This window comes from Mercenaria mercenaria, chromosome 8 (assembly GCF_021730395.1).
Source record: "Mercenaria mercenaria strain notata chromosome 8, MADL_Memer_1, whole genome shotgun sequence".
NCBI lineage: Eukaryota > Metazoa > Mollusca > Bivalvia > Venerida > Veneridae > Mercenaria > Mercenaria mercenaria.
The window spans coordinates 11,457,112-11,484,479 of record NC_069368.1 but is presented as its reverse complement, the minus strand read 5'-3'; the positions used below and the strand labels follow the sequence as shown (position 1 = coordinate 11,484,479).

General features: G+C 35.3%; 1 protein-coding gene across 6 annotated transcripts in view; it reads left to right on the top strand.

Annotated features, from left to right (window-relative positions):
• LOC123523048 (high affinity cAMP-specific and IBMX-insensitive 3',5'-cyclic phosphodiesterase 8B-like) overlaps positions 1–27,368 on the top strand; it is a 292,542-nt gene that overhangs the window by 221,647 nt on the left and 43,527 nt on the right. For all 6 annotated transcript variants that reach the window (XM_053549385.1, XM_053549384.1, XM_053549382.1 and 3 more), the window contains 5 exons: positions 1,137–1,196; positions 2,768–2,828; positions 18,351–18,518; positions 19,933–20,070; positions 26,372–26,460. In XM_053549385.1, the coding sequence (XP_053405360.1) occupies positions 1,137–1,196; positions 2,768–2,828; positions 18,351–18,518; positions 19,933–20,070; positions 26,372–26,460 (516 nt within the window). The remainder of the gene's footprint in view (positions 1–1,136; positions 1,197–2,767; positions 2,829–18,350; positions 18,519–19,932; positions 20,071–26,371; positions 26,461–27,368) is intronic.

Below are 27,368 nucleotides of genomic sequence, written 5' to 3'. Positions count from 1 at the left end.
AAATCTAACCACAATTATTTTGTCATTTTATACCGATTGCTGAAAGTTATTTATAATAGAATTTGATAATATATTACCAGTAAGCACTAGTCCATACTTAAAATACAATGTACCAGATTACTTCAAATAACAGTATTTTTTTTTATCCAACTTGTTTACCTCCGATTAGCTGTCAGCTTTTTTTGTAGTTTCGGAACCTGACTATCTTCTTAATCAACGTATCTGTCACCGTGTTTCGCCAAAATGCAAGTCCTCACAAAAACTTATGGTTCAGCAGTTCAATTTTGATTATTTTGGGGAATTCCATATTTCACTGTTTACCACTTGCGATTGCAATTGACCCAATGTGTTAATGAACGTCAAACTTTAGTAAATCCGGTATTTGGATAAAGCTGAATTTATACAAATTAACCTGCATTCTTTCATATGCCCTACTGACAAATAAGCGCTAACGGTACAATGACTATAAAAACACGGGTATAATCCTAATTTCTATAGAACGCGTGGGACAGTTTTCAATAATTGCAGTTTTTATGTCACGTGGTCTAAGTCGGATAGACAACTCGTGCCGTTGTCTACGGGATATATACAACTCGCTTTGCTCGTTGTATATATCCCGTAGACAACGGCACTCGTTGTCTATCCTATACTTAGCACAATAGCTATATTGCTAATGGTACCATTGCCACAGCTTGACTTATTTTCTATTTCTATTATTCAAGCAATCATGATAGAAAAAAGGCAGGTAATGAAAATATAAAAACTGGCATTTATTTTCAAACTTGTATCTGCTTAAGTACTTGAGTCAAAATATGTTTTATTCATTTCACACTTACATTTTAAAAAATCTTCATTCTTTCTAACTTTTCTCAGATATTCTAGGAATTTAAATAAAATTGTACAGTTTCTCTCCAAAAACTTTCTAACAAATCCATGAAATGTTTATCAGTTTCTGGGCCTTTAATTGAGAGAGTCTGACAAATATCTTCAAACTGTTTTACATAGTGCTTTATGGATTTCTGAACAAAAAAGAATGCAGAAAGTATTGTATTAAATTCTTGAATACTAAAGAGAAATATGGCACAAGATTTGAATTATAGATATCTAATAAATAAGTCTTATTTATTCAATTCCAGATCAATACGAGGGACAAAAGCCAGCGAACATACAATAATAGTTGCTGTCACTAAAAAACAGTAAGTTTTTTTTTTAATTCGCTTATTGCAAAACTGTTGCATCTAATGTTCCATTACGAACGTGACTGTAAGAAGACAAGACTTGTGTGTATAGTGTGGGAATGGTTGTCCTGTGGTAGTAAACGTTAATGTTAAGTATGTTACATTCTGGCTGTTAGTAGAAATTTGGATATGATTCAAAACTTGTTTTAGGGAGCTGAAAGGTCTGCCCTGTTTTCCAATGTATCACACCAAAATAAATACCCCAGTAAAGCTGAAATACTGTGAGAATTGCCTTTTACATGTATTGTATGTAAACTGTATGCAGATCATAGTAATTTTTAGCAAGCCAATTGTACAATTGTCAAACAGTGAGAATGACCGACTTAATATATACAAGAATATAATTTTTAGTGGGGAATGAATAGCTTTTTATACTTCAAAACAAGCGAAAATTGGATGACAAAAATGCTTCATTATATATTGCTGTATAATGATCGGCAAGTTATTGCGTAGTAACGTATTTTTTTTATGCCCCCAAAGGGAGGCATATTAGTTTTCAACTGTCTGTTCGTTCGTTAGTCACAACGTTAACTTTTTGCTTGAAGGCACTTTACTGGTGAACCACTGCACCCAGGACCTTCAAACTTCACATGCTGATAGTACTTATTGAGTACACGACCCCTACTGACTTTGGGGTCACCAGGTCAAAGGTCAAGGCGCTGCGGGGGCATTTGTCACCATTAGTGACAGCTATTGTTTAGATATCTTTTTTTTCAGATTCAGAGTTTTTAACTGCGTTTACCTCTTTTCGATACATAGTCTAGAAAAAGAGATGAAACTTGCCAATTTCTTTGTAAAACTGAATTAGGATTCCATTACATTTATTTCTGTCCAGTAATGAGTAAATTTAAGATGTTCGTCACACAGTGTTGTGTGGCTATCATGTTTTCTTGAAGGCACTATTAGTTTAGTTTGTACAAATTTAATTCAGCCCAGTGTTAACGAAGCTATTTTGCATCACTTACACATCAGTGCTCCCTTTAGAAAAAACATGGACTGTTAGCATTCTGGATAAATTGAATCACACTAGAATGCTTTCTTTAAAAACAAAAAACAAAGCTAGTACTGGTTTCAGAGTAAGAGTTTGAACCAGAGACTTAGCAGTATCATAATGGGGCTTAAACCTTTAGCCTGCTAAATTTCTAAAATGGACTGGTCCATCATTCAATTTGGGCAGTACCATTTATTATTTGAAGGGGTGTTCAGTGAAAATTTACTGACTGAGTAGCGAACAGTGCAGACCATGATCAGACTGCACGGATGTGCAGGCTGATCTTGGTCTGCACTGGTCGCAAAGGCAGAATAACTTGCCGCCAGCAGGCTAAAGGTTAAGTCCCAGATATGTCTTGTATTAGAATATTGTTGTATTAGAACATTGTTGCCCTTTCTTCATAATTATTACAGCAGTGTAGTAACATTAATTTATAAACTGATTAACAGTGAACTTATTTACATGTACCTGGTGTCATATTAAATTATTTTGTGAAAGTCATATTTCTTTGAATATTTCATTTCTTTGTATTTTTCAGTTCTCAGACAGACAAAGACGAACCTTCTATTTTGCCACTGCTTAAAGCTGGGTTCAACAGAGTAAGTATAAAAGTCAAATGCAAAAAGTTGAATTTTTTATGAAAAAAGTTTGCTCTAATGAAGGGAATTCTTTTAATACATTTATAAATATCAGACAAGATTTGGCACTCAGCAGTTTAAATGATCGAGTTTTTAGCTAACTTTTTTGCCGGACTTTTCAAAGAAAAAGGAGAGCTATTGCAATCGCCCAGGAGTCACCATTGCCGTCGTCGTTGGTTAAAGTTTTTGATACAGTCAAATATCTCTGTTACTATCAAAGCTGTTGACTCGAAACTTAAAATATATTCATTTACTATCAAAGTCTACATTAGGAGAAACACTCCCCATAACTCTAATTTGAATTTTGACAGAGTTATGCCCCTTTTTAACTTAGAATTTTTTGGTTAAAGTTTTTGATAAAGTCAAATATCTCTATTACTATCAAAGCCTTTGACTTGAAACTTAAAATAGTTATTTACTATCAAAGTGTACACCATGAGAAATAATCCCCATAACTCTGATTTGAATTTTGACAGAGTTGTGCCCCATTTACTGGCAAAGCTCTAATTCAGAGTCAAGCACTGAGAAAGTGAGCGTGCTGTCTTATAGACAGCTCTTTTTTGTTACCTGGGGAATCCAAACTTGGTCTGTTACAGAAGCATTCTGACATGTGCCTTTTTCAAGTTTGTTCAGAGGTATTTTCTTGACCACTTAAAACTAAAAACCAACATCTGCCCATGAACCACTTGATGAATGCCCACAAAACTTGTACCGGACACTTCTGAAGTTTAGTCCAATAGTTGAGCTTCACAGCTCACGACTTTTGATAGAAAAATAGCTTTAAACATGCTCTATTCCTGAATAGCATGGTAGATATTGAAAAAATTTTGTTAGATGCAAGGTGAAAAGGTCAAGGACATCCCCATGTGAGCAATTTAGGTAACACACTACTATATAATTGTGGCTGTAGTACATTCCATGAAGCTATGCAATTAACTTGGTCAATTAATATTATTTTATAATCGGAATCACTTTGACTTTCTTTTTAAGGCACATTTCCTTTGAAATAAGCAACAATTTTCAGATTTTTCTCCTTGAGGTATATTAGCACTAAACAGGTAATCAAGCAGCACTTCCAGGTCTAGTTGGATAGTGGCGGAAAAAAAAAGCCTCAGTTTTCCAAGTTAAAAAGTTTATATAAGCCAATCTCTCTTTCAAAATCAAATGACTAAAATGAAATGAAATAAATACAATTCCATTGTGGACCTATGCTTGACATTCTGGTAGCATTTTCAAGGAGATTTTTTGCATTTATAGAAATGTAAACAAACCTTATTTCACATGTATTCATACCCACATTTTAGTTGTCAGTTTGGAAGATATTCCGTAGTAACAGTTGACCTGTCAGGCAAAAAATCTATTTTAGAAGATACATGACAGCTACTTTTCTTAAACTGGTGTTTGTTTTAGTGGTTTAGGTCATTTTTGAATATAAAGCTAGTAATTCTTCTTTAAAATAGGCCTGGCTATGTGTTACAGCTCTCAGAAGAGTGTTAATTTTATATAGAACATAATAGCGAATTTATTTACCACTGTATAACCTTATTGGAAACAAAATTTCTTTCCCTTTAATTACTGGGTTCATTTTTTTTGAAAAGCGAATGATAAAGCAGGGAAAAGAATATGTTGCTCCCCTTCCCCCACCCCAACTTTCCATCCCTGTTACCTTAATCGCAACCTCTTGCTTCTATGGGAATTGCTTAGTTTATTCATTCTAATTAGACATATTCCCATTTCCCTGGAAACATGAACTTCCCTGTTAGTAAAAGCAAATTGTTGCAAAATGTCATGAAAATTTGTATTCTAGGCAAGGAATGACATTAATCTGAAATACATCCCTTAATGAGATTGGCCAATTATCTCGATTCCTTATACGTATTTTGCGGCTTCAAATTGCCCGAGATTGGTCAATTATTTGCCGTATATTCGGTGCAATTTCAGACTTTTCCAAGATTGTTCATTTAGTAACTACATGTATATTTGTAATATATATATGACGCTGCTTAGACTTGTTGATGAATTTATCTCAAAACGATTTGGGCTTTTTGAGAACAATCTATGTAGATATTTATTTTGTATTATTACTGAGTAATTCAATTTTGCATGGATTTGTTGATCCAAATCATTTGGGGGAAAGCTATTAGACATTTATTGTGGGTAAATGTATTGTAATTTAATTTTCTGCATATTCTGTTTCCAGACCATGGCTGGTGCCTTGCAGAAAATTCAATTTTAGGTTGCATGGGAGGAAAATTTGAAATAAATTGCATTTCCTATTCTAGACTTTACATTATATTTGCAGCAGTGACGTAGACCATTGGGTAGGGAAAGTGAATTTATTTTGTTATGCCCTGAATAGTTGGTTTAATGAGCCGCGAGTACTTTATCTACATTGTTTACTTTTAATCTACTTGTAAGAATTTTACCAAACTTGGTATGAATTGAGCCACTGCTTTTGAAGGAATATTAGACCTAATTTTAAAACTTGTATCTGAAAATATGAATAATTGCTGAGTTATAATTTACGTAAATATAAAATTAACTTTATGTGTATTAATATGCATTAGCTTTAAAATGGTATGCATGTCTTGAATAGGTAAGCTCAGAATGAGTGTGAACTGAAACTGTTAACTGTATGACATTTAATAATGAGCTCTATTATACACATTTAATTTATATATTTTGTAAAGCTATAGACATTTAATGAGGATATTCTGCATTTGAAGTAAATGTCTAAAGATAAAATATGTTTATGAAAGATAGGCATTGGATATGTTTAAATCTTTAGGAAAAAAAAACTGTTTTTTTTTTTACTTTTATATGGACACTAGGCTATAGAATTACTTCCCTTTAGTCTAGGATGTATAGTTTAGTCATATTCTGACTTTTAAATAACACTTACCTATAACTTATTAATGCGTCTGAGATGGAAAGAACTTTTGACAATGAACCTTAGTTATGGATCTAAAATAGTAAATTACAATCTTTTTTTATGGATCTAAGACTATACCATATAGAATCATGATTTTCACTCTTAAGGTGGAAAAAAAATTCTTGAATAAAATTCACACACAAAAAAAAAATCAGAAAATTTATTTGAAATTTGCTATCTGGAGAAATTATTGACAAGTGGGCAGTTGTTTTGAACCGTCAGATCATGAAAAAGTGAAAAAAGAAGTAGGACAACAACACCATCAGAATGGATCATTTCATTGACATTTTTGCTGAAATATCATTATTTCATCTCTAACATTTTCTGACAATCCATTATTTCCACAGATTAATTTATCAATCAATCAACTGGGAGAATAACTACTGTAGTTTTCATTAATTCTATACACGGCTTATCCAAAAGAAGAATATTGAATCCTGGCCTGTATTGGATCCTCATGCGTTACTTGAATAACTTTCCATAATAAATCCTCACTGATTGATAGGTCTTATTCTTCCGATGAGATTAAAGACCCACCGCCAGATAATGGAATTAAAAGGTGCCGCTTTATTGAAGTCGCAGAAATCAATATGTCCTCCATTTCATGTTTTCCATATTCAGTAAGATTTTTTTGCGATCCCATCATACATGTTTTCAGGCTTTGCACTTAAGAGTACTTTTTAGCAGTATTATTCTCTGCCCTGCATTTTGTTAGCTCTTTGAACAAACAGATTTAGGTGAGCCGTAAGTTTTGGTGGATGGTCATGGGTCTTATCTTTTGGCATACATCCATCGCCTTTATTAACCCTTATCGTGCTGGACATAACTGATTCTGCCTTTGCAACCAGTGCAGATCATGATCTGCACTGTTCGCCATTCAGTCAGTAACTTTTTTGTATGCATCCCTTTTAACAGTTAATGGAACTGTCAAAATTGAAAGATGGACAAGTTCATTATAGAAAATAAGCAGGGTAAGGGTTAAAATGGTTCTTCTTGATACATGATGGATGTCCACCAATCTTGTTGAGAGGCAAGGTCTGAATGCTAAGTTCAGGTGAGTGAACAGTGGTCATCATGGCTCTCTTGCTGTATTGGTTAATATATCCTTAAAACATTTAAATTCCTTACATATGTCCCAGTGAGGCCCTCCAGTGTTCTGACTATAATCTTACAATTATTTTTATGCCCCCGAAGGGAGGCATATAGTTTTTGAACCGTCTGTCGGTCTGTCGGTCTGTCGGTCTGTCCGCAATTTTCGTGTCCGGTCCATATCTTTGTCATCGATGGATGGATTTTCAAATAACTTGGCATGAATGTGTGCCACAGTAAGACGACGTGCAGTGCGCAAGACCCAGGTCCGTAGCTCAAAGGTCAAGGTCACACTTAGACGTTAAAGGATAGTGCATTGATGGGTGTGTCCGGTCCATATCTTTGTCATCGATGGATGGATTTTCAAATAACTTGGCGTGAATGTGTACCACAGTAAGACGACGTGCAGTGCGCAAGACCCAGGTCCGTAGCTCAAAGGTCAAGGTCACACTTAGACGTTAAAGGATAGTGCATTGATGGGCGTGTCCGGTCCATATCTTTGTCATCGATGGATGGATTTTCAAATAACTTGGCATGAATGTGTACCACAGTAAGACGACGTGCAGTGCGCAAGACCCAGGTCCGTAGCTCAAAGGTCAAGGTCACACTTAGACGTTAAAGGATAGTGCATTGATGGGCGTGTCCGGTCCATATCTTTGTCATCGATGGATGGATTTTCAAATAACTTGGCATGAATGTGTACCACAGTAAGACGACGTGTCACACGCAAGACCCAGGTCCGTAGCTCAAAGGTCAAGGTCACACTTAGACGTTAAAGATCATTTTTCATGATAGTGCATTGATGGGCATGTCTGGTCCATATCTTTGTCATTCATGCATGGATTTTAAAATAACTATGCATGAATGTGTGACACAGTAAGACGATGTGTCGCGCGCAAGACCCAGCTCCGTAGGTCAAAGGTCCTAATCATAAGATCGGCCATAACTATTCATTCAAAGTGCCATCGGGGGCATGTGTCATCCTACGGAGACAGCTCTTGTTTAACTTTACTGTTGGAATAATAGTGCCTATTGTACTGTTGCCACTATATTCAGGTTGTTATTTTATGGTAAGCTTCTCAGTTTCGCTATAATTATCTTCTTTCTTACTTGGCCTTGATAAGGGGCAGGCATTTGATAGTTTAGGGTGAGGTATCCTGAAGGTCAAGGTCAATGAGGTCAAATATTAATGCTGGTTAAAGTTTTAGGCTAGCATCTTAGTTTTACTGTGACATCTTATGTAATCAAACCTCACAAAAATATTGATCTTTGTAGGGGCTAGTTAAGCTGGCATCTTTTGGTTAAGGGTCATTTACCTTAAAGGTCAAAGGTCACTGGGAACAGATTTTTGTATTATTTGGTCAAAGTGTAATGGCACCCTTCTCAATTTCACTTATATTTCATGTATCTTAGTAACACACCCTAATTTTTTTCTACCTCCAACCCATCCTAAAAATATTTATGATTACTTTTATATTCCTCAAACTAGCTTTGATTTAATATAGCCTAGTTTTAAAGTTGTAAAAGGTTACCTGAATTGAATAATTTAAACTGTTTAAAACAAACTATGTTGTAGTAACTGCCATTATATACAATGAAATAAAGTTGAAAATGACATCAAAAGATACTGTGTTCATAATCACAACCTTCCTTCATTAATATGTATGAGCTTGCAGAAATTGAATACTGTAACAATACATGGTTTTTGGAGTTCATTTAGAGGGGAAATGGTTTAATTTCAAATAAACTATGGATGCTTATTACAAAATATTGTTAGATCGTAAACTGACTGAATTTATTGTCCTGAATTTGCTAGATAAACCATTTGAACCAGTTGCAAGCTAAACATTTAATAATGATGATAATAATAATAAAATATCTACTGTTATGTAACATACTCATGTTGAGTGCAGCTGTCAGTGATGCAGTGTCAAGGTCATTCTGGGAAAAGACTCTACATGTCTGTACAGATACAATCTTTGGTTGATGACAATAACCAATGTGGGTTCGATCCTTGCTGGGGTCGTAGAATTCTTCATGTGAGGAAGTCATCCAGCTGGCTTACAGAAAATGGGCAGTTCTACCCAGGTGCCTGCCCATGATGAAGTTATACCAGTAGGGCCACCTGGGTTCCTCCTCCACCATGAAAAACTGTAAAGTCGTCATATGACCTGTAATTGTGTCAGTGTGACGTTCAACCCCACAAATAATGTTACAATGAAATTAATATATTAAACCTTAGCCTGCTGCAGGCGAATTTAACAGCCTTTGCAAACAGCTTGGAACCATATCAGACGCCGATTAAATCGGCGTCTGATCAGGTTCCAAGCTGTTTGCTACTCTGACAATATTTCTTTCAATTTTGGAGCAAATTGAATGAACTTTACAATTTTAGCAGACGACATTTCCAGCAGACGACAATTTATCTAGCATGCTAAAGGTTAAGATATTCATGCATCTTGGAGTGTCCTGACTATGGATGTGAACTTTTTTGCCTCTGAGATCATTTTGTCCTACATTTTTTCCACAAATATTCAGACAATAGGTAGTTTATTACAAGTATCATCAATAATTTAATACTGTTATAAATTCTATTTTGTCTCGTAAATCAATGTCAAACCATATTAAAAAATCTGAGTTAGAATTTAACAGTTTTTTGCACTTGCAAACTTTTGCGAGAACAAAAAATTTCAACTCGCAATTTATCAACTTTGGTCGCAAATTTGTTCATCTGTTTTGAGCAGAAACAAGGCTCTGTCCTCCATAACACTACCGGTAAGTGTGTGTAGTACAAAACACGTTTTTACCATCAAATATTGTGCATGCGCATACTGGTAGTTACCGTGTTGCGTAATCAGAATCTGCAAACAGTCCACGCACTATGTAAAAATGTCATCAATCAGCGTGTAATGTGTGAAACATCATCATTAAATGCGTATTTACAGCAGATCGAAACTGAAAGTTAAAGAAATTAAAACCGTCGTACCTTCTACTTGAAATTTTGCACCTGCATAATTTTGCAAGTTTGGGCAAAAGTCACATTTTTCAAAATGAACTCTCATTTTGCAAGTATGCGAGCTTAAAATTCCAACCCTGAAAGTTTTAAAAAATCTTGATAATCTAAAACATACTGCAAAAACATTGATTGCAGTTGCCTATTTTTGAAATTCCATATTTCAAACATTTGTAGATACACAAAATAAAAAGAAGGGAGACCTTAAAGGGAGGGAGGTTGTTGTCTTACTTCTTTTGTTTACATATTATAAGTGACTCTAGAACTTAATGTCAAGAGGTCAAGTGACTATTATATCAGAAGTAACAGCCGAAATAACCCAATTACTTAAAGATATATGAGGCCAAAATTCATCTTTGATAATAGAAACAAATACTTTGTGTTAAATTTTGTTATCTGAGTAAAGTGGACCATATTGTAAATTGGCACAGCCAAATATGTTATCCACTACATTAAAAGATAGCCGTTATTATTAGCTCGACTATTCGAAGAATAGTCTAGCTATTCTACTCACCCTGGCGTCGGCTTCGGCGTCACACCTTGGTTAAGTTTTTGCATGCAAGTACATACAGCTATCATTTAAAGGCATAATATTATAGGTTTGAAACTTATTTTTTTCTTTTTCTAGGTCAATTACCAACCTCAATGGGTCAAGTTCAGTAACTCTGACATGTATTTTGAGCAAATTATGCCCCCTTTTGGACTTCGATAATTCTGGTTAAAGTTTTACATGCAAGTTACTATCTCCAAAACTAATGCAGATATTGAATTGAAACTTCACATGTGTCTTCGGGGTTATAAAACTAGTTGATAGCAGCAAGTCCCATAACTCTGACCTTCATTTTGGCCAAATTATGCCCCCTTTTAGACTTAGAAAATTCTGGTTAAAGTTTTGCATGCAAGTACATACAGCTATTACTAAAAGGCGGGAGACAATCAAAATCCCCTTGATCAAAATCCCCAACATTGAAAAATGACAGGGTGTTACAAAATCTCCTTCATACTTTCGCAGGGGGTATCATAATCCCCTCTGTGATTTTTACTTATTTCATCAAGTTCAAATACAACTATATACAACTTAAAAGTCTATTTGCATAGAGCATGTAAATACAATGCCTTTAGCAAACATGATATAATTTGGAGCACTGATATCTATATATCTATAATGTTAATCACAGAGGGGATTATGATACCCCAGGGGATTTTGTAATACCCAGTCATTTTTCAGTGGAGGGGATTTTGATCAAGGGGATTTTACTATACACTCCTAAAAGGCATATAGATTTGAAACTTAGTTTTTCTTTTTCTAGGTCAATTACCAACCTCACTGTGTCAAGTCCCATAACTTTGACATGAATTATGGGTAAATTATGCCCCCTTTTGTACTTAGAAAATTCTGGTTAAAGTTTTGCATGCAAGTTACAGCTATTACTAAATGCATATAGATTGAAACTTATTTTCTTTTTTCTAGTCATACCAATCAGAAGTCCATAACTCTGACATGAATTATGTAAATTATGCCCCTTTTGGACTTAGAAAATTCTGGTTAAAGTTTTACATAGTACTACCAACTAATTCAAATTGAATTGAAACTTCACATGTGTCTTCGGAGTTATAAAACTAGTTGATAGCAGCAAGTCCCATAACTCTGACCTTCATTTTGTCCAAATTATGCCCCCTTTTGGACTTAGAAAATTCTGGTTAAGGTTTTGCATGCAAGTACATACAGCTATTACTAAAAGGCATATAGATTTGAAACTTATTTTTTCTTTTTCTAGGTCAATTACCAACCTCACTGGGTCAAGTCTCATAACTCTGACATGTATTTTGGGTAAATTATGCCCCCTTCTGGACTTAGAAAATTCTGGTTAAGGTTTTACATGCAAGTTACTATCTCCAAAACTAATGCAGATATTGAATTGAAACTTCACATGTGTCTTCGGGGTTATAAAACTAGTTGATAGCAGCAAGTCCCATAACTCTGACCTTCATTTTGGCCAAATTATGCCCCCTTTTGGACTTAGAAAATTCTGCTTAAAGTTTTGCGTGCAAGTACATACAGCTATTACTAAAAGGCATATAGATTTGAAACTTATTTTTTCTTTTTCTAGGTCAATTACCAACCTTACTGGGTCAAGTCCCATAACTCTGACATGTACTATGGAAAAATTATGCCCCCTTTTGGACATAGAAAATTCTGGTTAAAGTTTTGCATGCAAATTACATTCAATACTAAGGGCATATGATTGAAACTTATTTTCTTTTTTAGGGTCAATTACCAACCTCACTGTGTTAAGTCCCATAACTCTGACATGAATTATGGGTAAATTATGCCCCCTTTTGGACTTAGAAAATTCTGGTTAAGGTTTTACATGCAAGTTATTGAATTGAAACTTCACATGTGTCTTTGGGGTTATAAAACTACATGATAGTAGCAAGTCCCATAACTCTGGTATGCATTTTGGTCAAATTATGTCCCCTTTTGAACTTAAAACTCGTTTGATATTTAACATTTTAAGTAATATTTTCCTGCTCCTGGGACAATATTTCGAATAGTCGAGCTTGGCTGTCTTACGGACAGCTCTTGTTTTTATTATTATTAAACATAGAATTAACATATTTGTGTGTATAAATCATATTATGTGTTAGGTTTAAAACAGTACATACCTAATACATATAATTATAGCTAAGCACAAAATAAAATTTATTATTACATACTCCTTTATAATCTCCGTTGAGTTAAGTGGAGTCTGAAACATCAATACTTTTCCATATTCTTGTTCAAATTTCATACTGGGTACTAAGACGTCATTTGTGACCTCAGTTTCATGCATTTCGTCGCATTTTAAAAGTATTTTAACGACGATATTTTCAATTTTACTGAGGCTTAGGAATAGATTTGTATCATCTATATAATAACTATAAGTGTAGTATGTGTATGTAATAAAAAGATTATTAGATTTGCATCGAGAAATTTGCACTCGTTCTATCGCGGAATGATACTGAGCGCCTAAAGTTGTGGAATATTTCTGCTGCAGAACTCTAATAACCTATAAATGTGTTCTGCCACTAAAAAAACTGGAAGTTTTTTTTCAATGAATGACTGTTACACATGACATTTAATCGTGGCACAGGTTATATATTTAGTCGAATTGATTTCATTTAACGAGGATTTTAGTATCTAAAAATAAATTATTTTAGTGAAAGATGCACATTGTATATCTTTAAAATTTGGCAGCATATTCAAGTTTGTACTTGCCCTACTTAATTTTCATCCATTTGAAACTTTTTTTGGCCAAGTGGTCTGTGATATTCAGGTGTTACAACAAATAATATTACAATGAAATTTACATGCAGCTTGGAGTGTCCTTAAAATGCAGTAATATATAATGACTGTGAGATCATTTTGGTCTACATTCTTTCCACAAATATTTAGACAATAAGTAGTTTATATTCATTATAAGTATCATCAGCAATTTAATACTGTTATAAATTCAATTTTGTCTCGTAAATCAATGTCAAATCATATTAAAAAGTTTTAAAAAATCTCTTGATAATCTAAAACATACTGCAAAAACATTGCAGTTGCCTATTTTTGAAGTCCCATTTATCAAACATTTGTAGAAATTAAAAGTTTATTTTCAAGGGAGACCTGGGGGAGGTAGGTTGTTGTCCTACTTCTTTTGTTTACATATTTTTAGGAGTGACCCCAGAACTTACTGTCAAGAGGTCAAGTGACTATAACATCAGACGGTAGAACAGCTGAAATACCCGATTACTTAAAGATATACAAGACCAAAATTCATCTTTGAAAATAGAAACAATTATTTCATATTTATTATCTGTGTAAACATAAAATTAACATGTGTGTATAAATCATATTATGTGTTAGGTTTAAATCAATACATACCTAATACATGTAATTATAGCTAAGCACAAAATAAAATTGAATGTGTTCTGCCACTAAAAAAATGGAAGCTTTTTTTCAATAAATTACTGTTATTATATGACATTTAATCATGAATGTAGCTTTACAAGCACAGTTTATATACGGTATTTAGTCGAATTAATTATATTTGATGAGGATTTTAGAGTCTAAAAATGAATTATTTTAGTGAAAGATGCACATTGTATATCTTTAAAATTTGGCAGCATATTTGAATTTGTACTTGCTCTATTTTTTCATCTATTTGAAACTTTTTCTGGCCGAGTGGTCTGAGATATTGATGTAACTGCGCCTTTTTGAAAATATGAATATTGAAGGCCAGCAATTTTAGTACCCCAAGGAGATATTTTTTATAAGAATTGCATTGGAATCAATGGGATCAGCACCAGTCTAAATATTGTTTTGTCAAGAAGTAACTTATGGCCATACAGTGATGATAAGTTTTGGGCACCTAGCACATCAACAAGTTCTTGCATACACACTAGGTCAATCTGACTAAAGTACATATCCTATTACGCTACGCATAGGATCTGACAATGAGCTATTGATGGCCTCGTTCTGACAACCCTTCTGCTAGCCAATCAAAAGCTACCTTTCAGCATTCTGTAAGCTTTATAAAGCCTTGAGTTTCGATATCAACAAGTTTTATGTCGAAAGATTTCAGATAGCCGGTTAGCTCAGTCGGTAGGGCACTTGCGCTGTAAACGAGAGGTCCCAGGTTCGAGCCCTGGATTAATTAAAACTTTTTCTTACTCTTTGACATTCGAACAAGTTGTCTGATTGGTTCAAACAAAAATAGATTTGCGAAAATAAAAATAGCAATATTGGAAATCCAGAACATACAGAAGACGAATGTGAATGGGTCGTTTTCAGATCTTCGTTTAGAAGATCAAGTTCTTTAGTCAGATTGCACACTAGGTATAGTAATCATGGGCTTACCCTTACCTCACTAAATTTCTATAATAAACATGTCCATTTTCCAATTTTGACAGTACCATTAACTGTTAAAAGGGGTGCTTACCAAAAAGATACTGACTGAATGGCGAACAGTGCAGATCATGATCAGACTGCATGGATGTGCAGGCTGATCATGATCTACACTGGTCGCAAAGGCAGAATCAGTCGTGTCCAGCATGGGAAGGGCTTACTTAACTTTCAGTTTTGTGGCTGGTAATAAGTTAAATTTATGGTATTGCATAATAGGTACAATTTCTTGTTGATTATCATTAATCATTATTGATTAACATTGATTGATAGCTAGCTATTGTTGATAAACATTGATTCATAGACATTGTTGATAACATTAATGATGGTTGTTGTTGATTAGCATAATCATTGTTAAATAAACATTGACAGATAGTTATTGTTTATTAATGCAATCATTGTAAATTAACTTTGGTCATTGTGTATTAACATAATCATTGTTGATTGATGTTGTAATTGTTGATGAAAATCAATGATGGTCATTGTTGATTAATACAGTCGTTTTTGATTAAGTTTGGTCATTGTGTATCGACAAAATCATTGTTTATTAACATAATCATTGTTGATTGACATAATCATTGTTGATTAACATTGACAGATAGTCATTGTTGATTAACATAATCATTGGTAACTAGCTGATGATGATCATCGTCAATTAACACAGTCATTGATTGAGTGTCATTGTTGATTAAGTTTGGTCATTGTGGATGATGGTCATTGTTGATTGACATAATCATTGTTGATTAATATTGAGAGATGGTTATTGTTGATTAACAATCATTGGTAACTAACTGTAATGATGATCATCATTGATTAACACAGTCTTTGATTGATTATCTTTTTTTAATAACATTATTTCATAATCGAAAATCACTTTTAACAATGCAAAGTTCACAAAATTATTGTTTTGTTCTACATACATAATTTAGGTAAACTGTCAGACATGTTGATTCAAGAAAATTGTTCTGACAGATAACATAAGAATGTACTTTAATGCAACATTTTATATTAACGGAGGATTTAGCAAATTTATTAAGAACGGAAATTAACTTTTAAGCAATTACGAACGAAACCCAGCAAGTGGTGATTGACAAATGGAATCATCTCTTATTCACAAGATTCTATTCTCCCCGCAAAATCCATTATTTCGTCAGCAAGTCTTAGGGAGACAATTTGACATGTAAATTTGATGGACAGAGTAAGAATGTTAGCAATTTGCATCTTGTGACATTTACGTTTTATTGAATGGCATTCTTCATCGGGTGTTTCAGCTTTCCAGACACGACTTGGTTAGGCTTGATTCACTTATTTCCGGAGAATGACTGCTACATTCAATCGATACCACTTTGTAGAAAATTTCGGAAAAAAAAAGAACCGAATTCAAAATATTTGGTACAGTGAACACTGCAGATGGCAGTGTTGTACTAAAAGATATAATGATGTTACAGTTTCATATTTTGCTTTCCACATCCTGTTTTGCTTCTTACTGTATTTCAGTAAAAACATAAAATATTAACATAATTTTATACGCATATAGAGAAAATAAATGAACTGTATTTTAAATACTGCGGTTAGACTTTTGTGGGAGGACAGATGTAAGAATGTCATCAAAATTAAATACTGACAGAATTTCTCTTATAATGTAGCTTTTAACTGAAGATTAGGGTATGTCATAATAAACTTTTATCATGCTAAACACGACTGATTCTGCCTTTGCGACCAGTGTAGATCATGATCAGCCTGCACTTCCATGCAGTCTGATCATGATCTGCACTGTTTGCCATTGTTAGTATTTTTTTTTTTGGAAGCACCCCTTTTAACAGTTAATGGTACTGTCTAAATTGAAAGATGGACAAGTTCATTATAGAAATTTAGCACGGTAAGGGTTAAGGCAGCTGGCTGGCTGGCTGGCAGCTTAAACACAGGGTTTCTAGCCATTAGTTCAGATTGGCATATTATGATCAAACTTGGTGTGTAGCAAGCTAATATGGAGAACTAGCTTTGGTTGCTTGAGTGAAGGTCAAGACAGTTGTTACTTAAAGACATTTGCTGCAGTTTCTTGTATGAGTGATGGGACGATAATTTCCCAATAATAGAATTTGTTCAAACTTTGTATATGAACACAGTTTCATGTTAGTAACAGAAAAATGCAAAAAACTATCATAGGTCACTGTGCTTGTTTAGGAGTTATCTGCACTTAAAATTGGCTTTCTTTTCAAATTTGCATATTCAAGGGCAGGTAACTCCTGAACAAGCCTGGTGATCTTCGATTTTTTTTTCCATAATTCTGTTTCTAACATGACACTTTGGTCATATACATTTAGTTTGAACAAATTCTATTATTGGGAAATCTTCTACCCCAAACTGCCACATGTGTCCTTAAAAAAGAAAAACATTTTACCTGCCCTAATACAAATAAGAGATAAATCTTGGTCACTATGGAAAAATCACTGTGTAGATTACTGCCAGCAGAAGACAGTACGCTTTTTTGTAATGGTCTTTTACACCTTGGAATAGTATTTCATGAGGAATTGTTCAACAACCTGATTTTGGTTATTTAACCTTTAGCTTGCTAGCAGCAAGTGATTATGCCTTCGTGGCCAGAGCAGAACAAGATCAGCCTGCACGTCCATGCAGGCTGATCATGGTCTGCACTGCTCGTTATCCAATCAGTAAATTTTCAGTTAACACCCCTCCAAATAATAAATAGCATTGCTCAAATTAAATAACGTACCAGTTCATTATAGATTATAGAAATTTAGCATCTTAAAGTTTAAGCATTGAACTTCCAAGATGAGTGTGTGCAGGAGTATGATGTTGTTCTGTAGATATTAGTAAAATCAGCCACAAGATAATAATGGTAGCATGTAATCTATAAACATTTCTAAGAATCAGCTACAGTGCATTCAATTTCATATGTTTCTAATAACATTCGTTTTTGTTAAATGGTAACAGATACATACACGATTAATTATGTACCATGTTTTTATCAAGAAACTCAAACTCATTCCAACATTATAAGAGAGCAGTAAAATTGGATTTATATAATAATTTTGTTTTAAAATGAAACATAAAATACCTGGAATTTATAGCAATGTAAATTTTAATGGATTGAGCTAATTGGTATTTCTATGTACCTTGACTTTGATAAGGTATGTAATACCATTTACATGTTTTACACAGTGGTCTCCCCTCACAGTAGGCTTAAATTGATAAGCAGCAATGTCTGTAATGTACATTTCCTTGAAGAATACTATCAGTGCTGAGTTAAAATCAGAATATGCTTAATGCAGGAAAAACATTTTCAGCCAAACAAACACACTGTAAAATGATGGTGGTATATGACCTAAGTTTCCTTGACAAAGTCTGTAATTCTACTATTTCATTATGAAAATGCTACCTAAATGTCCAGCATAGATCTGTTGTGTGATTTCAGCAAATAAAAATGGCTCTAAACCATTTAAGGATTCATATGTCACTAAATAACCTTGCCTTTCATGTCTTTTATATATTTTTCAGAGGTACGTCGAAAACTCAAATGTTGGGGCATGTATGAATGAACTTGTACAGCTAGAACATGGGGAGGTTTTATCACACCAAAAGTTACGCACGTGCAATGCATTATTCAGCGCTCTTGAAAGTGTAACAGACTCTGTGGAAATCACAAATGATGAACATGAAATTCAGGTATTCAATTTTCAATATTTCAATATTTGGTACTCAGTCAAACTTATATATGAAAGATCACATGCTAAGATTAGTCATACTGTGATTTTATTTGCAGAAGGTCTTTATTCACAGGTCATAAAAGTCAGTACATTTTTTGGGGGATGGTTCTTAAGAGTTTCCCATGTCTGTCTGTCCGAATTTGTGTCCTGCATATCTCGAAGAGTATTTGACCCAGAGTAATCAAACCACATGATTGTGTAGTTGTGCACCTTGGGTTTTGATTGGCATTTCCATTGGTCAGACCAGAGTTATAGCCCATGATTGTGTAGTTGTGCACCTTGGGTTTTGATTGACATTTCCATTGGTCAGACCAGAGTTATAGCCCATGATTGTGTAGTTGTGCACCTTGGGTTTTGATTGGCAATTCCGTCGGTCCGACAGAGTTATAGCACATGATCTTGTAGTTGTGCACCTTGGGTTTTGATTGGCATTTCCGTTGGTCAGACCAGAGTTATAGCCCATGATTGTGTAGTTGTGCACCTTGGGTTTTGATTGGCAATTCCGTCGGTCAGACCAGAGTTATAGCCCATGATTTTGTAGTTGTGCACCTTGGGTTTTGATTGGCATTTCTGTTGGTCAGACCAGAGTTATAGCCTGTTATTTAGTAAAAAATATGCATAAAGGACATACAAGTTTGTATTGCATGTTTCTCAAAAAGAGTCATAAAACATTAGGATATTGATAGCATGTGAAGTTGTACACCTTGTGTTCTGTTTCGAATTTTCACTCAGCCAGACCAAATTTAGGTTATGGTCCATGACTTAGTGAAAAATGCACATTAAGTTCTTAAAGGTTTCTGTTGCCTATATCTTAAAAATGTTTGACCTAGAGTCGTGAAACCATGTATAGTGACAGGAAGTGGGACCACCAGTGTCCTATGGACACTTATCTAGTTAAATCTGAAATGAAACGTAGAATATTTAGAATCAAGTGATCCCTGTTTATATGTGGTCTTTATCACATGGTTCGCTGTATATCTTGCCAGTTAGCTTAGTATGTAAAGGATACCACTACCAATTTAGGTGAAACGTTCTCATAGACTCCTTTGTCATCTACCTGATTCATGTGGAGAAGTTCCCATTTTCTCCTGGACAACAAGTAAAGGTCTAGTAGTGGTACTGGATTTGTAAACCGACAATAGCTACCAGCATTTGATTCCAGGTTATAGGTTGAATCCCTGTCATGCAGTCTCGGCAAATCCTGACTTGCTCAAACTAGCAAGGTTAACATAAATCTAAGGACTGTCTCTACACTTGATGTAAAATCAATATGTTTAATCTACCCATCTACCCATGAATTATTGCCTTTTCAGTCCATATACAGCTGTGGATAAATTTTTTGGAGTGAAGTTATTTTCTACAATGTTTTATAGTTTGTGAATCCTGCTTATGAGCGTTTAACTGGATACTCAATGGAAGAGGTTGTGGGGAAAGATTCACGGGAACTCAAAGGTGAACGTGTTAAACCAGATATACAAGATGGCATTAATAATCAGATTAAAAAGGGAAAGGTAAGTGCATACAGTTTACATTTGGAGCATACCAAAGCAGCATTAGATGGAGCATAACTAAAACAAATGAGGTTAGACTAAGCATACTAAGGTTGAGAGGGCCTCCAAGGCTGAGTGGTTAAGGTCACAGACTTTGGATCACTTGCCTCTTACTGAAGTGTGTCTGAAACCCACTTTGTTTGTAGAATTCTTCGAGCGAGGATGCCATCCAGCTGACTTACAGAAGATTGGTGGTTCTACTCAGGTGCCCGCCCACTGCCCAAAACAGTGCTTAGAGCGGCATCTTTGGGTTTTCACTATTAAACAGCTGGAAAAGTCGCCATATGACTTAAACTGTGTCAGTCTGACTCTAAACCTAACATAAACAAAGTTGAGGGTATCAAACCAAACTAGAATAGGTAGAACATACAACTGAGCATACCAAAAACAACCTAAGGTGTTTGTTGTACCATACACAGACAAGAAGAATTTGTTCCATAAATTAGTAGACTATGTTGAGACTACACAAGTAGAATTTTGATGTTAATGCATCAAAGTCACTAGAAACAAAATGATTTAGAATTAAAGAATTTCTTAGTTTTTTGACTTAACTAGAGCTATTGTATAAAGAAGCTAGAAATCAAGATCAGTATTTATCAATTTCAAAAAGACTTGGCATAAGTGATCTGTATGACAATGTCATGTTGATGTATTGCATGCAGGAACCAGAAATCTACGTCTTAATCTCCCTTTACTGAATGTGCATCCCAATTTGAGGTTAGATCTACAACTTTGTCTTTCATGGATGGATGTCACAAAAAGTTTGAACCAGTGATCAGCATGATCAGTCCCTCTCACTTTTGAATTATCTCCCTTTATCAAATGTCCATCCCAGTTTCGCGCCCACCTTGTGACTTTATTAATCCGTTGGGGGGGTTATAGGAATGGTCTCCGTCCATCCATAACAATTGTGTCCGCTTCATATAACTTAAACCTCTTGAAGGATTTTCATGAAACTTGGGTCAAATGAACACCTCATCAAGACGATGTGCAGAACTCATGAGTCAGCCATGTTGGCTCAAGGTCAAGGTCACAACTTAAGGTCAAAAGTTTGAGCCTTTCATTTTGTGTCCGCTCTGTATCTTTTTTAACCCCTTGAAGGATTTTCATGAAACTTTGGCAAAATGATCACCTCATCAAGACAATGTGCAGAACTCATGAGTCAGCCATGTTGACTCAAGGTCAATGTCACAACTCAAGGTCAAAGGTTTGAGCCTCCCATTGGTGTCTGCTCTGTATCTCCTAAACCCCTTGAAGGATTTTAATATGTCTTAGCTGTAATACAAAATATACTTAACAAGGTCAAGGCTTCCACCCAATACCATTAACCCTTTCACTATACATAACATCAGGAGGGCATGTATTCTCATGTTTGTCAATTAGATAATCTTTCATGATGGGTGGGTACTATAATAGACACCATGAGCACTTCAGTGGGTATTATGAGAACATCAAATGCTGACAAAAATTTATATTCTTATATTTGTCATTCTTCTACAACAGAAATATCAAAAACAAAAATAACATGAACATTACAGTCATAAATAAATCCTATTCAACTGTCAAAGCAAACACATTCTTATTTATGACATACTCCTAGCTGAATAAGCAAAAATAGACATGTTATACTTAATGGCTATATATGGTTTATCGTATCACTGGAATGCTCTTAAGTACTGTTTATTTGTCTGGTTGTTTTGTGTTTAGCACCATTGTTCCACAGTATTTTTGTTATGAAAGGGCAGGCAGTAAACCAGATCAGCATTTTCAGATTGGTGGGGGGGCACACATTATAAAAATTAGCCGACCTGTAACAGACCCAGATCCAATGAAAACAGTATTCAGGGTTATCAATATTTTTTTGTTGAACAGGCTGAAATAGAAAGGTAGGCGACTAGGTAGGGGGGTCCGTGGGCATGCTCCCCCAGAGCCCAGTTCTCCTGCATTCTGGGGCATTTTGGGAGCATTTCAGAACACTTTTACCATTGTAATTTTATATACAATATACCCCATATTTTGACATTTTCCAATGAATACAGTATAATTATAGAATAAAACCCCTGACCTTTTTCTTGGGCTTGGGTTTGACAAAGAAAAGCTTTTCTAAGGCTTTTTTTATCATTTTTACATGTTTTCTTTTTAGCTCATCTGATTTTTTGAAAAAAAATGATGAGTTATTGTCATCACTTGAGCGGTTGTTCGGCGTCGCGTCGGCGTCGGTGTCGGCGCGGCGTCGGCGTCTGCGTCGCGTTGCTGTGTTAAGTTTTATGTTAGGTCAGCATTTTCCCTAAACTATCAAGCTATTGCTTTGAAACTGGAATACTTGTTCACCATCATAAGCTGACCCTAGTATAGCAAGAAACATAACTCCATCTTGCTTTTTGCAAGATTAGGCCCCTTTTGTACTTAGAAATATCAGATTTCTTGGTTAAGTTTTATGTTTAGTCAACATTTTCTCCTAAAACTATCAAAGCTATTGCTTGAAACTTGGAATACTTGTTCACCATCATAAGCAGACCCTGTACGTCAAGAATCATAACTCCATCTTGCTTTTGCAAGATTTATTGCCCCTTTTGGACTTAGAAAATCAGTTTCTTGGTTAAGTTTATGTTTTAGGTCAGCTTTTATCCTAAACTATCAAAGCTATTGCTTAAACCTGCAACACTTGTTTACCACATAAGTTGACCCTGTATAGCAAGAAACATAACTCGTCCTGCTTTTTGCAAGATTTATGGCCCCTTTTTGACTTAGAAAATATCAGATTTCTTGGTTAATTTTATGTTTAGGTCAACTTTTTCTCTTAAACTATCAAAGCTATTGCTTTGAAACTTGCAACACTTGTTCACCATCATAAGCTGACCCTGTACAGCAAGCAACATAACTCCATCCTGCTTTTTGCAATATTTATTGCCCCTTTTGGACTTAGAAAATCATTTTCTTGGTTGAGTATTATGTTTAAGTCAACTTTTCTCATAAACTATCAAAGCTATTGCTTTAAAACTTGCAACAGTTTTTCACCATCATAAGTGGACACTGTACATCAAGAAACATAACTCTATCCTGCTTTTTGCAAGAATGATGGCCCTTTTTAGACTTAGAAAATCATGGGTAGGACAATATTTCTATTACACAAAAAAAATCAGATGAGCGTCAGCACCCGCAAGGCGGTGCTCTTGTTTGATTTGACACAAGGTTAACAATACAATTGTAAAACTGCATGTCTGGTGACAGGTCACAGCTAAAATGGACTCACTGTCAAAAAATAATTAATTGCTAAGATAATTACCATAATCGGTCAAATTATTGGGGGGGGGGGGGGGGGGCAGGCCCCCCCTGTTCCTACAGCCCTGTGTTCTCTCTGCAAGTAACTGCTAACTTTTCTACATGAATCAAAGGTGGAGGATAAACAACATTAGACACAATGTCTGTTATCATAGCGTCACTGAGAACATGCCTCTTGCCCTGGGATCGAACTCACGACCCCATGTAATGTAGTGCTGTGCTCCCATTGAGCTAAACAAACGAGTTACTTCAACCATTAGCCTGCTGATGGCAAGTGGCTTTGCCTTTGCGATCAGTGCAGACCAAGATCAGCCTGTATGTCCGTGCAGGCTGATCATGTCTGCACTTTTTGCTATTCAGTCAGTAAATTTTCAGTAAATACCCCTTCGACCAGTCCATTTTAGAAATTTAGCAGGGTAAAGGTTAAAGTACTGAAAATGATTTTATCGTCAGAGAAGAGAACCCTTGCCCATTGCCCCTGTCCCCAGCATAAATGACGTCTTGCCCACTGCAAACGAGCAACGCGATGACGCAGTGAAAGTATTGGTCCGACATATGGCCTCCTTGGTCGAAGTGTACTTGCTTATACCCAACTGCTTTGCTGTACTTGACGCTGTTTGATAACGTTGTCTCAGGTGCGTCAACGTTATGATGCGGTCCGTTCTAGCGGTTGTCACCCCAGGTGTACCTGATCTATGGCGATCAGTGACATGACCAGCTTGCTGAAATCGTTGGCGCAGACGAATAATGACGTTCCTGTGGCACCCAAACGTCCTGCTGACATAAGTAATAATAATAAGTAATACATACCAAAGCAGGGTAAGATCTTTCTAAAGCCACATGATGCAAAATATGCCAAGGTATAATTATTATAATAATAGATTACACTTTACCAAAACAAGGATTGTAAGACCAGAAATTATTCAAAAAAAACAATTGTTACCATGGCATTAGAACAGACATGATGACAGTTAAAGATCATTCGTAAAATGTTAACAGGTGGACTGTTAGACATTTGCTCCCCACCCCCCACCTCCCCCCCAATTGAAATGCCCTCTTCACTCCCCACTCCCCACCACCAATATTTCTTGTCCCCAAATGATTTTGGCACATAGTAGAAGATAATTGGATCCAGACATTTACCATCCAGGACATTTGCCCCTCAATGAAAAAGTGGACTGCCCAGTTGAAATGGAAGATAGGACATTTGGCCCCCCGACCCACCCCCAAGTGCGTATTTATAAGATTTAGAGGTTATTTATAGTCTTTCTTATGAATACAATGTTTGCTTTTATTGTTGTACAAAAATACTTATGTAAGAATATTTATAAACTGTATTTCAAGTGCTTATATTACCCGCTGTAGTGTTCCTAATACCAATCATGAAAGATAATCCGACAGACAAATTGATATTTATGACACGCCAGTCTGATTAATATAATATTCTTTATCTGTTATGCATAAAGATCATGTATATTTGTAGCCAGATCAATGTCCGGCTTCCTCAATATCCAACAGTTTTATTAAAACCAAAAAAAACTGTTGGAGGCAGTTTTATTTCAGATTGGCTATGCATTCTAGACAAATACTCATAACCACATAGTTATGAAACAGAATCTGTTGTCATTTGGAAATGTCAGGATTGGCTTATTTGATTCCTAACTAACGTTTTTTGTCTGAAAATTTCCATTTAAATGCAAATCTTGCTATGAATTTCAGTCATATTTTGTCTTAAGAAATATTTTTTTTCTGAAATAATTGTTATTATAAAAGAGCATTTATTTACGAAGGTATGGCATTATACAGTTCATTCATATCATATATTTTATCTGTCTTTTAAGTGTGCATGGTGAAGAATGAGTGTGAAAACTGCATAAAACTATATTATTTTATGATTTTAAGTGAAATAGTGAAATATATCAGTGAAGTAAAATTGATATTTTCTACTGTTTGAAACAATAAAAATGTTGTTTTTAGCTCGACTATTTGAAGAATAGGGGAGCTATCCTACTCACCCCGGCATAGGCGTGAGGATCACACAAATGTTGAAGTTTGCGTACCACCCCTATATTTTCAAAGTCCATTGAGACATTGCTTTGATATTTTGCATACTTGTTTACCATCATAACCCCAGTCTGTAAAAAGGAGGAGGCAACTCTGTCAAGCATTATGACTGAATTATGGCCACTTTTTGACTTAGAATATGCTTATTGTAATGTTAAAGTTTTACTCATAGCTTATATTATACTATCAAGCACTGAGAATAGTCGAGCACGCTGTCAACTGACAGCTATTGTTATTTATCATTGGTATGGAACTTACTAGACTTGAATACGAAAGGATATGAATTAGAATAATCTGAAAGGACTTGCAAAATATACTTGAGTAAAGATATAGACGTATATGAATACTTATAGAATCATACAGATATATGTTCCATCATTATAAAATCTAAACAAAATCTGGATACATCGTAGAACTATTTGACAGTTTTTCTTCATAGATATCATGACATTACGATGCGATGCACATGATGTTGCACAGGTAAATGGATATAGTTGGCTTAAAACCATTGAAAATACATAAAATAAGAAGAAAAATTTGTTTCAGAGTGCAGTAGAAATATATTTCACTCATGAAAACTATAATTTACATTGCATATCATGTTCAAACGGTGAAATATATTTAGATCTTACCCTGAAATAAACAAATGTCTTCTATAGTGTTATAGAGAGGAAACATTTTAAGTAATACTTAGCATGTACCATGGTAGTGTGCAGTACACTGTTTGAACTCGGGGGGCTACTCAATATAACAGCAGTTTTGTGCATTTAGCATAGTTAGCCTGGGGAAATTCCCCTGCATAATTACTTTATTTAAATTAAACCACCCTGATGTGAATGAAAACATCTATTTCTAAAATTTTAATATCATGTTCTTTTGTGTAGAACTTGAAATAAATAGTTCTCTTTTTTTTCAGAAATGGGAAGGTACATACTACACAAGAAGGAAAAGTGGAGACGCATTTCCGCAGCATTGTAAAATTTGTCCTGTTGTAGGAGTGGGCGGGTAAGATGCTGAATTTTAGCAGCTGGTACTTTACTTCTGGTATACTAGTAACAGACTGAAACATTCACACACATGTTGCCGATGTTCCCTTATTAGTCCCCTACTGGTTGAAAACCAGTTTCGGGGACTATAGGAATGCGCTTTTCCATCATTCCGTCGGTCCGTCCGTCAGTCTGCAATTTTGTGTCCAGTCCATAATCTGTCATTCATGAAGGGATTATGATATTACTTGGCACAAATGTTTTCCATTATGAGACGACATGTCATGTGTAAAACCCGGTCCCCTGGCTCAAAGGTCAAGTTCACAATTGGAGGTCAAAGGTCAACAAGGCTCTTTTCCTGTCCGGTCCATAGCTGTGCCACCCATGAAGGGATTTTAATATTACTTGGCACAAATGTACCTCATGATAACAGGATGTGTCTTGCGCAACTTTCAGACCCCTAGCTCAAAGGTCAAGGTCACCTTTGGCAGTCAAATGTTAACATGGCATGAACAGGGTCTGTTTCCTGTCTGGTCCATAACGCTGTCATTCATTAAATATTTTAATATTACTTGGCACAAATGTTCACCATGATGAGTTGATATGTCATGCGCAACACCTGAACCTCTAGCTCAAAGGTCAAGGTCACATTTGGAGGTCAGAGGTCAAAAGTTTCTGTCATCCATCAAGGGATTACAATATTACTTGGCATAAATGTTCCCCATGATGAGACAACGTGTCATGCACAACACCCAGAACCCTAGTTAGTCACAATTAGAGGTCAAAGGTCAACACTGGGCTTTTTTTCCTGTCCGGTTCATAACTCTGCCATTCGTGAAGGGATTTTAATATTACTTGGCACAAATGTTCCCCATGATGAGATGACATGTCATGGTGCAAGACCCGGACCCCTAGCTCAAAGGTCAA